General features: G+C 41.2%; 1 protein-coding gene across 3 annotated transcripts in view; it reads right to left on the bottom strand.

Moving 5' to 3' along the window:
* Positions 1-348: 348 nt before the first annotated feature.
* R3hcc1l (R3H domain and coiled-coil containing 1-like) overlaps positions 349-13,583 on the bottom strand; it is a 78,182-nt gene continuing 64,947 nt past the window's right edge. For 2 of the 3 annotated variants that reach the window (NM_001427847.1, NM_001437570.1), the window contains 4 exon segments: positions 349-1,125; positions 9,343-9,483; positions 9,940-10,035; positions 10,858-10,928. In NM_001427847.1, coding sequence (NP_001414776.1) covers positions 1,058-1,125; positions 9,343-9,483; positions 9,940-10,035; positions 10,858-10,928 — 376 coding nt within the window. In that variant the 3' untranslated portion in view covers positions 349-1,057. 3 annotated transcript variants of the gene reach the window in all.

Below are 13,583 nucleotides of genomic sequence, written 5' to 3'. Positions count from 1 at the left end.
CCGGCACAGGCTAAGATCGTACCAGGAGCAGAGGTGTGCCAGATGTTTCCTATAGGGCCTCAGACTTGACAGCTATGGAAAAATGCAAGAGGTGGAGGGAAGATACATGAGCAGATGAAGGCCAGGGAGGCTGCCACACAGAACTGCCAAGATGGTCACTGAGGGATCTACTCTAGGGCAGGAAAGCCCGCAAGCACTGTACACTCTGGACTGATCAAAGTTAGCACCTGTTCAAGCAGGCACAGCGTCAGAGACATGAGGACTAGAGAACTCATCCACAGGTTTTTCTGTTTTCTTCTGTTGTTGGTTTTTGGGCGGGGGAATCAAGATTTATAAATACCAAAATGATTTATGTTATAAAATAGCCTTTAATTTCTCCCTCTCACAACATATCACTGATTAAACTGGAGCTGGCACTCAGCTCCTAGGACTGGTCTTCATGAGGAAGGTAGGTGGCAGACCCCTGGCTGCCGTGTAGCTGGAACAGTGCCAGACACCAAGCTTAGTACAAACTCAGGAGTCCGAATGCCCACGATGTGCCGAAGGGTCAGTGGCTTTGGAGTTCTGCAGCCAGCAGTGTAGTCTCTGTCCGTGCCCGGTGCACCAGGCACTCGTGTCTGGGAGTTGCTTCCACTTCCCCTTACTGTCCTAATTCTGCAGTGCTCAACTCTGAAGTACTGAGGAACACCCTGCCATGGACCTCCAACTCCTGTCACTGCAGGCTCGAATCCTCTGTTTTGCTTTACATTTGCTTCAGACTTCCTGGAGGCGGGACCCACACTAACATGGCCTGCTCCACACAGGACTCTTAGAAAGCCACTTCTTCCATTTTCCTTCCTCCGACAGTGCCTGTTAACATCTCTACTCCAGTGGACAGGTCTGAATTCAGGAGTGAGGACTGGACTGCTCGTTCTCTCTAAGCCCTCCAGTCTTCTGTCTTGTTCCCGTTTTCTTTAACATGCTCATCTGCATGTGCACAGCTCTGGAAAGATCCTCTTGTCTCAAGAATATCAAACACATCCTAATCCATGGATTCATTCCTTTGAGTAAGTGATGTTCAAACCACAGATTGGTCTCTGCCTTCCCAGATATCTTCCCGTTGCTTGGCTTCCAGTCGTTTTCTTTCTGTAAATAAAGACCAATGTTCATCAGATGATTATATATTTCACAGCCAGTGAGCTTTCTCTAATCAAATTACAGGACAAACATGACGGGGTTGCCTGATTGCCTTTCACCTGATCCCAGAGGTTAAATAACGTCTTTCTAGCTTTCTTAAGTGCTTTAAAGAATTGATACTACTCTTGGTTTTGTTTTGTTTTTTCTTTCTCTCTCTACCTTTCCCCCTTTTCTCTTCTGTCATGCCTAGGATAAAACTCAGGGCTCCACACATTAAACACAAACTGTACCACTAAGCTCCAGCCCAGGTCGCCTGAGTACTTAGTGCTGTTGAATCTGACACAAGCTTAGGTCATCTGGGAAGAGGGAGCCTCAGCTGAGAAAATGCCTTATCACACTGCCCAGTGGGCAAATCAGTGAGGCTTCTTTTTTTGATCAGTGACTGCTATGGAAGGGCTTGACCCCTGTGGGTGGGGCACCTCTGAATAAGCCACGAGAAGCAAGTCAGTAAGCAGCATGCTTCCATGACTTCTGCTTCAGTTTCTTGTCTGTAGGAGTCAGTTCTCTCCGACTAGGTGGGCCCTGGGGCTTGATCTCAGGCCACTGGGCTTAGAAACAAGCATCTTCGCACACTGAGCCATTTTCCCAGACTCCCACTGTATTGTTTCTGAATATAAGTAAAGATCTGAAAATAATTAAAACTATTGATAAGTCAGAACCTAGAGAACTCAAGTGGGCACTTAAGTCTGCCTTCCAGGCATGTCTGGTGCTTCCGAACAACTGCCCATTATTACATCTCAATAGGGATTACGAATATATATAATTTTTTTGTGTGTTTATAAGTATTTTGCCTATATGTGTGCCACCTGCATGCCTACTGCCTTTGGAGGCAAGAAGAGAGTGTTGGATCCTGTGGAACTAGAGTAACAAATGGTTTAAGGCGTGACATGGGTACTAGGAATTGAACCCAGGTCCTTGGAAGAGCAGTCAGTGATCTTAACCACCGAGCTAGCAACATATTTAATCTTCCAAACTACTCGAATGGCAGCAGTATCCCATGGGTCTATTTCCCTACCGTAAGTTTAATGAGAAACAACTTACAGAGTCATATTGTGCCAGTATTTTGCAAAGCACTTCCAGGAACCAGAAATGTTCTAGAGCAGTGGTTCTCAGCCTTCCTAATGCTGGGACCCTTAATACAGTTCCTCATGCTGTGCTGACCCCAACCATAAAATTATTTCTGTGTTACTTCATAACTGTAATTTTGCTACTATTATAAAATGCAATGCAAATATCTGTCTCCAATGGTCTTAGGTGACCCCTGTGAAAGGGTTTTTTTGTTCCAAAAAAGGGTCAACCCACGGCTTGAAAACCACTGTTCTAGAGTCTACTCCAGAACGAAAAAATAACCACCATATAAAACGGAGGAAAAAGAGTAACTAATTTTTAAGACAAAAATACACAAATCGTGTAATTTACATTTAATTATTTTTAATATAGAGACTTAATTTTTCATTAAAAATAAATGTTTCTTTTTAAGAGTTCTTGTTTCAGACCGACAATGTCTATAAAAGAGTCTTCAAGTCATAAACCAGGTGGATTGCAGAAATCAAGGTGAGTTTAGAATTAACACCTGCTATCTCAAATCATGAAAATCACTTACAAAGTCTCTGAATTACACTAGACTGTACATTAAGGGGAAGTTGGCTGGGAATGAGAGAAATTCCTTGCTATTTGGGCACCATCTTGTGGCATCATCTGAATATAGCAACAAAGTTACATGAGGCAAAAATGAGGATCAACAAACTACAAACTGAAGGCGGAGTAATACTGCGCCGCAGGATTCACTGCGAAGCAGGCAGGCTTGGGCTGGCTGTGGTTCTCCATTAGCAGTGCCAAGGATAATGGGCTTATCCAAAGTTTGCCAGGGCTTCCCAGGGAATAGCATGGTTCTGAGTCTTAAAAACAGACAAGTTAGGGAAGAGTTAAATGCAAAGCAGTTGTGGATGAAATAAATAAAAAGCTGGTTGTGAATTCCAAGGAAAACCACGGGGATCAGGAAAATTATTTACTAGAACTCAAAATTTTCATTAAGATAGAAAACAAATCAGAAAGCTTATCCATAAACAACAGAAAAATATGACAGACCTATAATTCCACAAGTCCAAAATCAAAACAGTTCTGAAAATAAAGTTTTTGTTTTTATTTTAAAGTTTGGACCAAAATTTATTGTTGGTACTGAACCTAAGCCCGACATGTGACTTGATCCATACTTTGCTTAAGGAACATCAGTGTTAATGTGCTTGTTTTTGTTATAATAAAACAAATAATACAGACACTGCGCCATCTTTGTAAAGTCACAATTCTGAAGTATGTCCAGTGCTAAATGCTCGCTAACAAAAGATCCCCTAACTCTTGCCCGAGCGTGTATGTATGTGTGTATGCATGTGTGTGTAAATTCTGCTAGTAAAACATGAGAACAACTGAGAAGCACAAAGAAACCATGAACTATGAAGCATATGAAACACAGAGACTATGGGGAAAGGGGTCTTTTCAGTGCTCCCCTCTGAGACAGGGAACAGAAGATTGGAGCACTTGAGTGACTTGCTAAGGCTCAATTATCAGGAAGAACTGAGGCTGAAACCCAGTTCTTATTTTTAAGTAGCATGCTACCCACTATCCTGGCATCTGAAAATATCAAAAGAAAAGAAAAAGCATGTGAAAAAATTAACTGAAAGAAACATGTCCCTTTATCAAAAGAAGATATTATATGGCTGGCTGCATGGAAAAGTTGCCTCCAGTAAACAAAAAAAAAAAGGGAAAGCGAGCGGCGGCAGGACAAGGGAGCAGAAGAGAACAGAGCATGAAAGGGAATGGCTAACCTAAAACACTTCCATAAACTGCCCTGAAGACGTCCACCCCCAGTGACAGCACAGACAGAAATGCCTATTGAGGGAGCTGACTTAAGTCAGGGAGCTCCAGCTACTGCTCCCACTGAGGGAAGGGAGGTGCTGAAGACTGGGAAGGAACTCTCCAGGGTCATGCTTTATTTGACAAGAAAAGGGAAGGAAAGAGAAGGGCTGCAAATTAAAGACTTTCAAAATTTACTTGGGTTCTTAAAAAATGATCACAAAGCCCACTTGTCGCCACCTACAGAGCAATAATCAGCAAGCTTTGTGAAGAACAAGCCTGGGCAGATTTAATTGCCTTCCTTTATTTCCTGACAGACGTGGCAGATCAAGAGAGGGAGTTGTAGAAGCAAACTCTTAATTGTAGCAAGGTTTTCCACAAAGTTTATCAAGTATTTATACGCTCATCAGTGTTCTAGGAAATGGTAATCCAGACCTCATCAGGACCCATTTAACTGGAGAATGATCTGCAGTGTATTAAGCATAAGGAATCATGTGCTGTTTATTTTAGCAACACTTGAAGTGGTCAGTTAGTCCTAGTGTTGACATTTTTGTCTCTGATTTAGAAGCAACCAAAAATAAATAAGTATTACACCTCAACAATTTTCTAACTATATAAGTATATTCAAAAATTGTTTTCACATACTTATATGGTTAGAAATGAAGTGAACTTCAGATAATAGGGCAGGAAAAAAACATGAAAATACCCTGAAAATCTGATTATGGTCAGTAATACAGCACTGCAGAGCAGTGGAAGGTTTCCCAGAGTTGGCCACCATGGGTAAACCTGTTTTACTACAAAGAGAAAGTATTGTCTGGAGATGCCTCTAAGTTTGTAGTGATGTAATTAATCAAACTAAATGATTAAATTATTTACCTCCTCTGCTTTAGACCTATGAGCCAAATGCTGGCCTTTTAGAACCATCCAATTAATCACCTACTCCTAAGAATGAAGTGAAATTATGAAATAAAATTATAGCAGACTTTGAAGATGAGAGAGCAGCTTATTCTGAGAAGCAATGACATACATTTCTAATTTTAGTCAGCAATCCAATATTTGGAATAGGGAACACAGGAAAATGTCCCAGATATTTCTGCACTGAGTCCTTTACTTCTGTGGTTTTATCACTGAGCATGAGTCACTGGACGAAAACACCTGATTAAATAAAATCCAAAGCACTCAAGGACGATGATGTGTGCTTCCACTTCCCACTCTCAGCACAGCTCGGAACTGCTGCGCACTCTGCTCCCGCTCCAGAGCAGTGTCCCAGGCTTTTATCTCTGGACACACGGTGTGATCTGCTGTAGTCACCTGGCACTTCCTTTTCCTCATCTCTTTCAGCTTTAGTGACGCTCCCTTAAAAGACTGAGGTATAAGCTGTTCCACTAAAAGGTCTGGAGAATGCAGGTAGGATAGAGAATTCTACCAGAGAATCTTGAAGAACCTACCAAATGATCAGTTATGTTCAACTCTTTTAGGGGCAGGGTGGAGAAAGTTCAGAGTAAAATACTAGCATTTATGAAAAAAAACCCAAAGTAATCAATATCATTCGTATGTAGAGACAATGAGCACATGTTATGTGTCTTTTTTCTGTCCTCGGTACTCTGGCAGTCAATAGAATTCTTCATGGAGGACGAAGAAAGGTTAGGTTTTTGTATATTAATGAAAGGATCCATAACAGAATAGCATATAGATTTTGGTCCATGCTAATTCTGATCAGCTAGCAAGTACCTGCCAAGGGAGAATGGCGTGACTGATCAGGTACATCTGTTACGTGTAAGGAAGAGCAGCAATACGTAATATACTCTTGTCAATACTCATGTCATATTATGACACAGAAAACAGAACCATAGCTTGAATTTGTAAAGCACTTTTTTAACATTATATTATGTTGTACTCAGAAAACCTCTCCAAGCATTACTAGTTGGAAAGCGGACAGAAGAGTGGTAAGACCCCAAAGCCATGTGGTTCTATTACAGCTCAGACTTCTTTGCCCCCTTAGGGACTGATTTGCCCTTGGTCTTTACAGTACGGAGCTGATGGTAAAGAGTCACATCCAGATGTTCTGGATTCCTACAAAGGAAGAAAGGAAGGAGAAACAGGTCCAAACTATCATACAGACTCATATCAAACAAAGGAAAATGTTTCTGTCAGTTAAAGCTGCTAGCTAATCTTTGGTATCTGTAACTAAAAAGAAGCCTATGATAGGGCGTTCTTTGGGGACATAAACCTTTTATTTATAAAAGTAATATTTTCCCCGAGGAGGGAAATGGCAATTATCCCCCAAACCTTCCAAAAGGGTAGAAAAAAATGAGTTTTAATTAGAAAAGCCTACATTCAAATCCCTTTCTCATTTTCCTAGGTGGTAGCCTATGACTGCTACTTAACTTCAAAACTGAAGACAGACTCTTGCATCAGAGGTAAGACAAATCCATCAGAATTTCTACTTGGGAGTCTCCTCCCAGTGCCTTCATCAACACAACCCTTTTGTCCACTTCTTATACTAGAAATCATAGGAGAGCAGCAGCAGCAGGGGACAGCTCAGTGACAGAGGGCCTGCCTTGCACTGGCCCTGCATCTGATCCTAACACAGAGAGAAAGGGAGAGAGAGAAGTGGGAGAGTGCAGGAAAAGCCATTGCTTACAAGTATCTAAAAGTAATTTATCCATGTTTTGAGCTTTGCTTAGTACATACAGTCACCAGCGGACTCTAAGTTTGTTTGTTTGTTTGTTTGTTTTTTTCCTATTCTTTTTTTTCGGAGCTGGGGACCGAACCCAGGGCCTTGCGCTTGCTAGGTAAGCGCTCTACCACTGAGCCAAATCCGCAACCCCTGACTCTAAGCTTTAAGAAGAGGAAGAAAACACATTTAAGTGAGATCCTAGACTCCATACAACTCCACGAGAATGCTTAATTCAAAAGGACGCTAGTACAAGACATTGCTCATCCTTATTTTCTCAGACACAAAGAACAGAAGAGCTGCAATGTAGAATGATAGAATGGTCTTCTGTAATCCAAGCATTAATATATAGAAAGAACCTACCTGGTTGGTCTCTTAATTGCAACCAAAAGTCTCTTGAGCTCCAGTTTCCAGAGGAGCTGAGAAGCTGAGGTGGAATGATTACAAGTTTAAGTTCAGTACAGGTAGCACTCACAGTGAGAGCATCACCTCAGATAAGCAAACAATGATACAGTCTTCATTTTAAAAAGCAACAGAGAAGTTAGCACGGTGGCTCACATCTATAATCTCGGCATCCCAGAATCTGATGTAGGCCTGACATAAGTTCAAAGGCAACCTAGGCTACACACTAAGTTCTAAGCCAATCAGGACTACAAAGTAAACTGTTTCAAAATAAACAAGACAAGGCTGGGGATTTAGCTCAGTGGTAGAGCGCTTACCTAGGAAGCGCAAGGCCCTGGGTTCGGTCCCCAGCTCCGAAAAAAAGAACCAAAAAAATAAATAAATAAATAAACAAGACACTCAGTCAACACTCTAAATTTTAAACTGCACCACAGAAATGTCCTTTGGATAGCAAAACATTTAAAACAAACACTTCAAGAGAAGCAGCATGCTGATGTGCCTGCTGAGAATCAGAGAACACACAGACAATCTTATCCGAGCAAAGCAACAGCTGCAGTATTTGTAGAGATACAGGTGATATTCCACCTACGAGGAAGGCATGGCGTACACACAGCAAAAGGAGTCAGTTCTTCACTAGATACCTGTCATTACCCTCCGCTCATCCTTTTTTATTTGCTTTTGTTCAGTGCTGGAACTGAATCCAAGGCCTCAGGACATGCTAAGCAAATGCTTGACAACCGAGCCACATCCCCAGGCTCTCCCTCTGAGATAACTGCAGCTACGATCCAAGAGTCATTTTCTTCGGAGATCACCAATACAAGGATTAGAACACTGCACACTCTTTGACCCAGTTCTGTTATCTGCCGTCTATAAAGGCGAGAGCAGTCCTTTCCTTTCTCCATACTCTATAAGAAACCTTTGAATAAACAATGCATTAGAAAACAGAATTGCCTCATTATAATCGTTCAGGTAAATTAGTTGGGTTCACTTCTGAAACTCTAGCACCTGCCATGATGCTCTCACTCACTGGTTATCTGGCCGGTGCAGCCGAGAGTCCGAAAGCTGCCTGCTATCACCAAAGCATAGTGGACAGAAGTATTAATGGCCTTGTTAGACTGGCAATAAACAAGCAGTTTAAAACTTCAATTGGTTTAAAGGAAAAATGAAGTCACTTTTTGGTAAGTGGAATTTTCAGAATTCTTTTCACTGAATTCTATAGATCTTGGGTAAAGGCAAAGAATTTGTCTAAAGCTTGAAGGCTGTTTAAAAAATACTTTGGTGTCAAGCTTGAATCCAAGTCTTTACCTAGAATTCAAAAACCTATAAAGAGTATGTATGTGTGTGTGTGTGTGTATATATATGTGTGTATGTATATGTATATATATATGTATGTATGTATATGTATATATACGTATGTATGTATGTGTGTGTATACACACACACACACACACACACACACACACACACACACACACACACATATACACATATATGTTAAGCTTAACACCAAACTATAAGAAAAGCCTTGCTTGTTGGGCTGGAGAGATGACTCAGAGGTTAAGAGCACTGATAGCTCTTCTGAAGGTCCTGAGTTCAAATCCCAACAACCACATGGTGGCTCCCAACCATCTGTAATGAGATCTGATGCTCTCTTCTGGTGTGTCTGAAGACAGCTACAGAGTACTCACTTAAATATAATAAATACATCTTTAAAAGAAAATCCTACTTATGAATCTGAGGAAATATTTTCTGAGAACTTGTAGGTGGTAGAAAGTCATCAGAAGATAGGTGAATCTACTCCAGGCTGTCTTAAGTGGACAAAATTCCTCTTACAGTTACTATCATCTGTATCAGTTGTTGTCTCTGTCTTAACTTGCCTTCTACCAAAAACCTAAGCCATCTGATTACAGCACAGCACTGTCATGGTGGTCATGGACCAGTAAAAGCACAGCAAACAAGGTCTGGGAGACTCAAGTCTTCAGAGGAAAAAAATCTTTTCTTCTTTTGTTTGGAACAAACCATAGAAAAGCCAGGAATGAGTTGAGAAAGCAGAGCCTCTCTCTCAGTGAGAGGAAATTAACCAGATGCCTGTGTAAAGAAGAACTAAATCCTGAAGGTAAGTTTGAACACACCATCTCTACATTTGAGAGGCTTCTTGAAGATGGAACTGACAAGATGGGAGACACGTGGGCCTCACAGTGAAGCCCTTGTGGACCAGAGAACACCAGTAAGCTTACCTCGGGCTTCCTGCAGCTTCCTGAGTTCGGCTTCCCGTTCAGTTTTGCTCTGTCTGCTTCGAACCCCAAGGGCACTGATGACCAGCCGTCTGGCTAAGGCCGCTGAAGTCTCAGGTCGCTCCTTTGCTGGCTGGAGAAACTCTGGGGGAAAAAAAGAGTAAGAGGCAGAAAGGAAGAGAAACCACTACAGCTCTAAGTGATTTAACTCAGTAATTAACATACAAAACAGACTAACAAGGGCAGTATCAGCAGTAATTAATACAGCCCTGATAGATGATGATCCAAGGAAATTAGTACGGCAAAGCACAAACAACCCTGGCTGTGTTATCTGCATTACCGCGGTTTCTTGCAGCAACTCTTATCAAACACCTGCATCGGGTAAACTAGGCAGTGATGCCATCAGAATCTGGTTACTGTACTGCCTGCCCTCAGCCAGTTCCAGTGGCTGCTCAAAGGGCGTATTTCCAACCTGCTCCTTTTCTTTTTGTTCTTAGAAACACAACAGCAGCAGTATTAGTATAAAGACCCAGTGTCTACAGAACTCTGGATGGGGGTAACTGCAGCGTACTGAGGAGCAAGGCAGAGAGGCAGGCTTACCAGCACAAGCCCTAGCCTTGGCCTTGGCTGCTCTTGTGGCCTGTGACAAGGGCCGGATCTTCACCATGGTATGCTTAATACCCAGGGCATCTCGAGCTGCAAGGAAGAACAGATGTAAGGAAGTAAAGTGATGCACACGGAAATTAGCGCTATTTCTTACAAAGCATTTATTCCCAAGAAGTTATGTTTGTTGGTTTTCATGGCAAGAAAAAAAATCATAAAATAAAGAAAATCTGTAAACAGTAAGTAGGGTAATGATTACTTTAGAACAAGGATCAAACCAAATGCAGCCACTGGGTTTTCTGTTTCTGTAAACAAAACTGTATGAACAGAGCTGTGCTCATTTGCACACCGTGGCTGCTTTCTTGCTACAATAATCCAGTTAGGTAAGGACAGAAGCTTTTTGCTCTATAAAGCCAAAAATATTTTATCTGGCCCATGCAAATTCATGCTCTAAAGATGGTTCCGACAGGAACTCAATCCAGCACCTCTGACTGCTAAGATTTCCTCTGCATGAGCTCTATCAGGAGTCCAGGGCATGTCTGTGTATAAAAGGCCAACCATATATTCAGAGAGTAGCTATTACAGTAGAATTATATAGAATTCTATTTCTAATTCATTTGTCTGAAGGAAAATATAGTAAAATTTAGTCTCACTTTGGTCTTCATCCTGTCTGACATTTATGTGTGCAAATGGCCTGGGGGAAGGATCTACCTTTCCAAATACCAAATGCTGGGTTAAAGAGAAGAGGAGAGAACATGTGGGTACCAGGCCACATGCCTCAAAAGCCAGTGTTTGTTCTACTACAGATACTGGCTGAGCAAAGCTCTTGGCTGAAACAGAAGGGAAATAAAAACGAGTAGTAGGAGAAAATAAACAGACGGGACCTGGAATTCCTGAGAGTCACTAGACATATACCTGCGATTGGACTGGAGAAAACTCCTAAGGCATGAGTATCATCTACCCATTTAATATCAAATCCTTTCTTTCTGTAACAAAAGAAAACAACTTTTACATTTCTTAAAATTTATTTTATGAAATGTCTTTAAAATAATTTTACAAAGCATTTCATAAGGTAGAGGAATGGGGATAGTGACATAAAAACAGCTCGACACATGGAAGCCACTAAAATTTAAAAGCAATAATACCATCATAAAGAATTACCTGGGAGCACTTTATAGATGCCAACTAATTAATCCTCACCAATCGGCTGGAGAGATACTTAATGTACATTGTTAATGTATTGTTTTCAAGAGATGTCCTTATGAGCAGCAAGTGAGAAGGGATTGAAATGGAAGCCAGAAGAGGTACAGAAGAATGCAGGAAGTCAGGCAGGGTCACCTGGACCTGATGCAAATGTAAACTGTGTGTGTGCTGGGGGCGAGTAGAGGGTAGGAATACTACATTGTTAGAGATGTAATTCAAATTGTAAAAATAAAAAGTTAACTCAAATAATGAAAACTATAACTATACTCACTAATGTTACTATTCTTTCTTACTGTAGAAAGAAAATAAGTTTGTTAGGGGAACAGAAATAACTCCAGCTAACCAGAAAAATTCAAGAAAAAGGAAATCATAGTAAAAGAAATCATAATAAACATTTGATATTAGAAAAATAGCCTTTTAGTTTATAACAAATCTACACAGTGAGCACAAAGACTGTTAGGATGACAACACGCACGCACGCATGCACACATATATTTAAATTCTATTAATACAGGAATAGATTTTAATTAAATCTACCCCTCACCCCCACTCCAACTCCTAGTATTTAGAAGGTGGATGGAAGTTATATCCATTTAGCAAAATAACAGTAGTAGGTTCTCCCCTGGGGTCTATGAGCGCTCCAGCCATAGTTCTTAGCCATATTTACAGTACCATGCATGAGTTCTTCCTGCTGGGCAGACCTTACATCTACTCAGATAGCTACTGGTTACCAATGCTCCCCTAGTGATGTGCAGCACTCCTGTACCGATGGATGGATCTGGCTGCGGGAGTCACTGTCATTCACAGGCTCACAACTCGGTACAACTGCTGGTATGTCTCTCCTGGTAGCCTGAACCAGCCATCCATTGGGGAGGAAAAGAGAGATGAGACTGTCCATGACAGGCCAAGAACATGATAATCAGCACTAGGAAGGCAACTTTTTAATCAACAGTGCTCATTATCTTTATTATTAGTAGCAATAGTCACCAGGGAGATTAATATTGACATAGATGGTGATGAAAGATAAGCTTGACACTGGCATCCAACTCAGATATTATTCTACACTTCTGCATCACGAACTTCATAAAATTATAAGTCACTATAAAAATGCTAAAATCTCTTTCCCTTCTCAACAATTTCTTTGACAAAAAAGTAGAGGAACCTTGGAAGATTACTTAGAGAACTTCTTATGCTGGACCACACTATAAAATGACCTAGGGTGAAGACTTGAAGTTCAACAGTCAGAGTCTCTGCTGCAGACTGTTTAGGAAAATACAGAAAGACCCATAGCTAAAAGTCTCATCTTAGCCCTTAAGGCTTCACTGTCCTTCAAATCTTTTTTTTAAAAACGGTTTTGGAGTTTATGAAAAACTCTCTCATAGATACAGTTAGAAGGAGACAAAGCAAAGAGAAGCAAATGAGTCAAAGAATTACCACCCTTAATCTGATATGATGGTGAGTGCCTGTATAGAGCCTGGTATGGTGGTGAGTGCCTATATATAACCCAGTGCTGGAGACGGGAAGATGGGAAGATTCTGAGTACCTGGCTAGCCTGGGCTGCAACGTAAGAAACTTTCTCAAAAACAAAAAAAGCAGCAAACCTCAATCATCCTTGAGGAAATTCTAGACATGGACAAAATGACCCCCATTTTATTAATGACAGTCTAATTTCATCAATGATAATCTAAGGTAGCTCAAATCTGAGATTTGATCTCATTGACTGTTCTTAAAGATCTATTAGGAATTGAATAGCATCTCACACTGGTCTTACAAAAGAAACCTGAATCAATGACTTACCTACACTACACATTTACAGTAAGGTTTACAGCATAGTTTACATATTTTTCAGAATCCACTCAACTCTGCTTTCTTTCAGCTGCGTTCCCTAACTTGAGTTTAACTGATGAAACAAGTAACTGCTAATTTGTTCCAGCTATTCTAGCACTTTACTTAAAATATTTTGCTGGGCAGTGGTCACCTTTAAGTCCAGCACTTGGGAGGTAGGGCAGGTGGATCTCTGTGAGTTCAAGGCCAGACTGCTCTACCTGTCTACAGTTCCTACCTGTCTACCTGACTGAGTTCCAGGATAGCTAGAGCTGTTACACAGAGAAATCTTGTCTCAAAAAACAAACAAAAATGTGGGTAACGTTAGCATTCTAAGCTCTGCCCCACAGTTACCTGGCAACAGCCAGGTATATGCCTGTCTCACTACAAAAGGGGCAGCTTGCCCCCTCCTCCTCCTCTTGTCTTCCAGCTCCCATTCCCTCCCATTCTCTCCCTGTTCCCTCCACATGCTCATGGCCGGTCTTTACTTCTCTATTTCTCTCTATTTCTATTTCTATCTTTCTCTCTCCCTCTCTCTACCTTTTTGTCTCTACTACCCTCTTAAAACTCTCTTCCCCGGGGTTGGGGATTTAGCTCAGTGGTAGAGCACTTGC

Source organism: Rattus norvegicus, chromosome 1, assembly GCF_021556685.1.
Source record: "Rattus norvegicus strain SHRSP/BbbUtx chromosome 1, alternate assembly SHRSP_T2T, whole genome shotgun sequence".
NCBI classification, from domain to species: domain Eukaryota; kingdom Metazoa; phylum Chordata; class Mammalia; order Rodentia; family Muridae; genus Rattus; species Rattus norvegicus.
The sequence above is the reverse complement of the archived record's forward strand: the minus strand, read 5'-3'. Positions and strand labels throughout refer to the sequence as shown.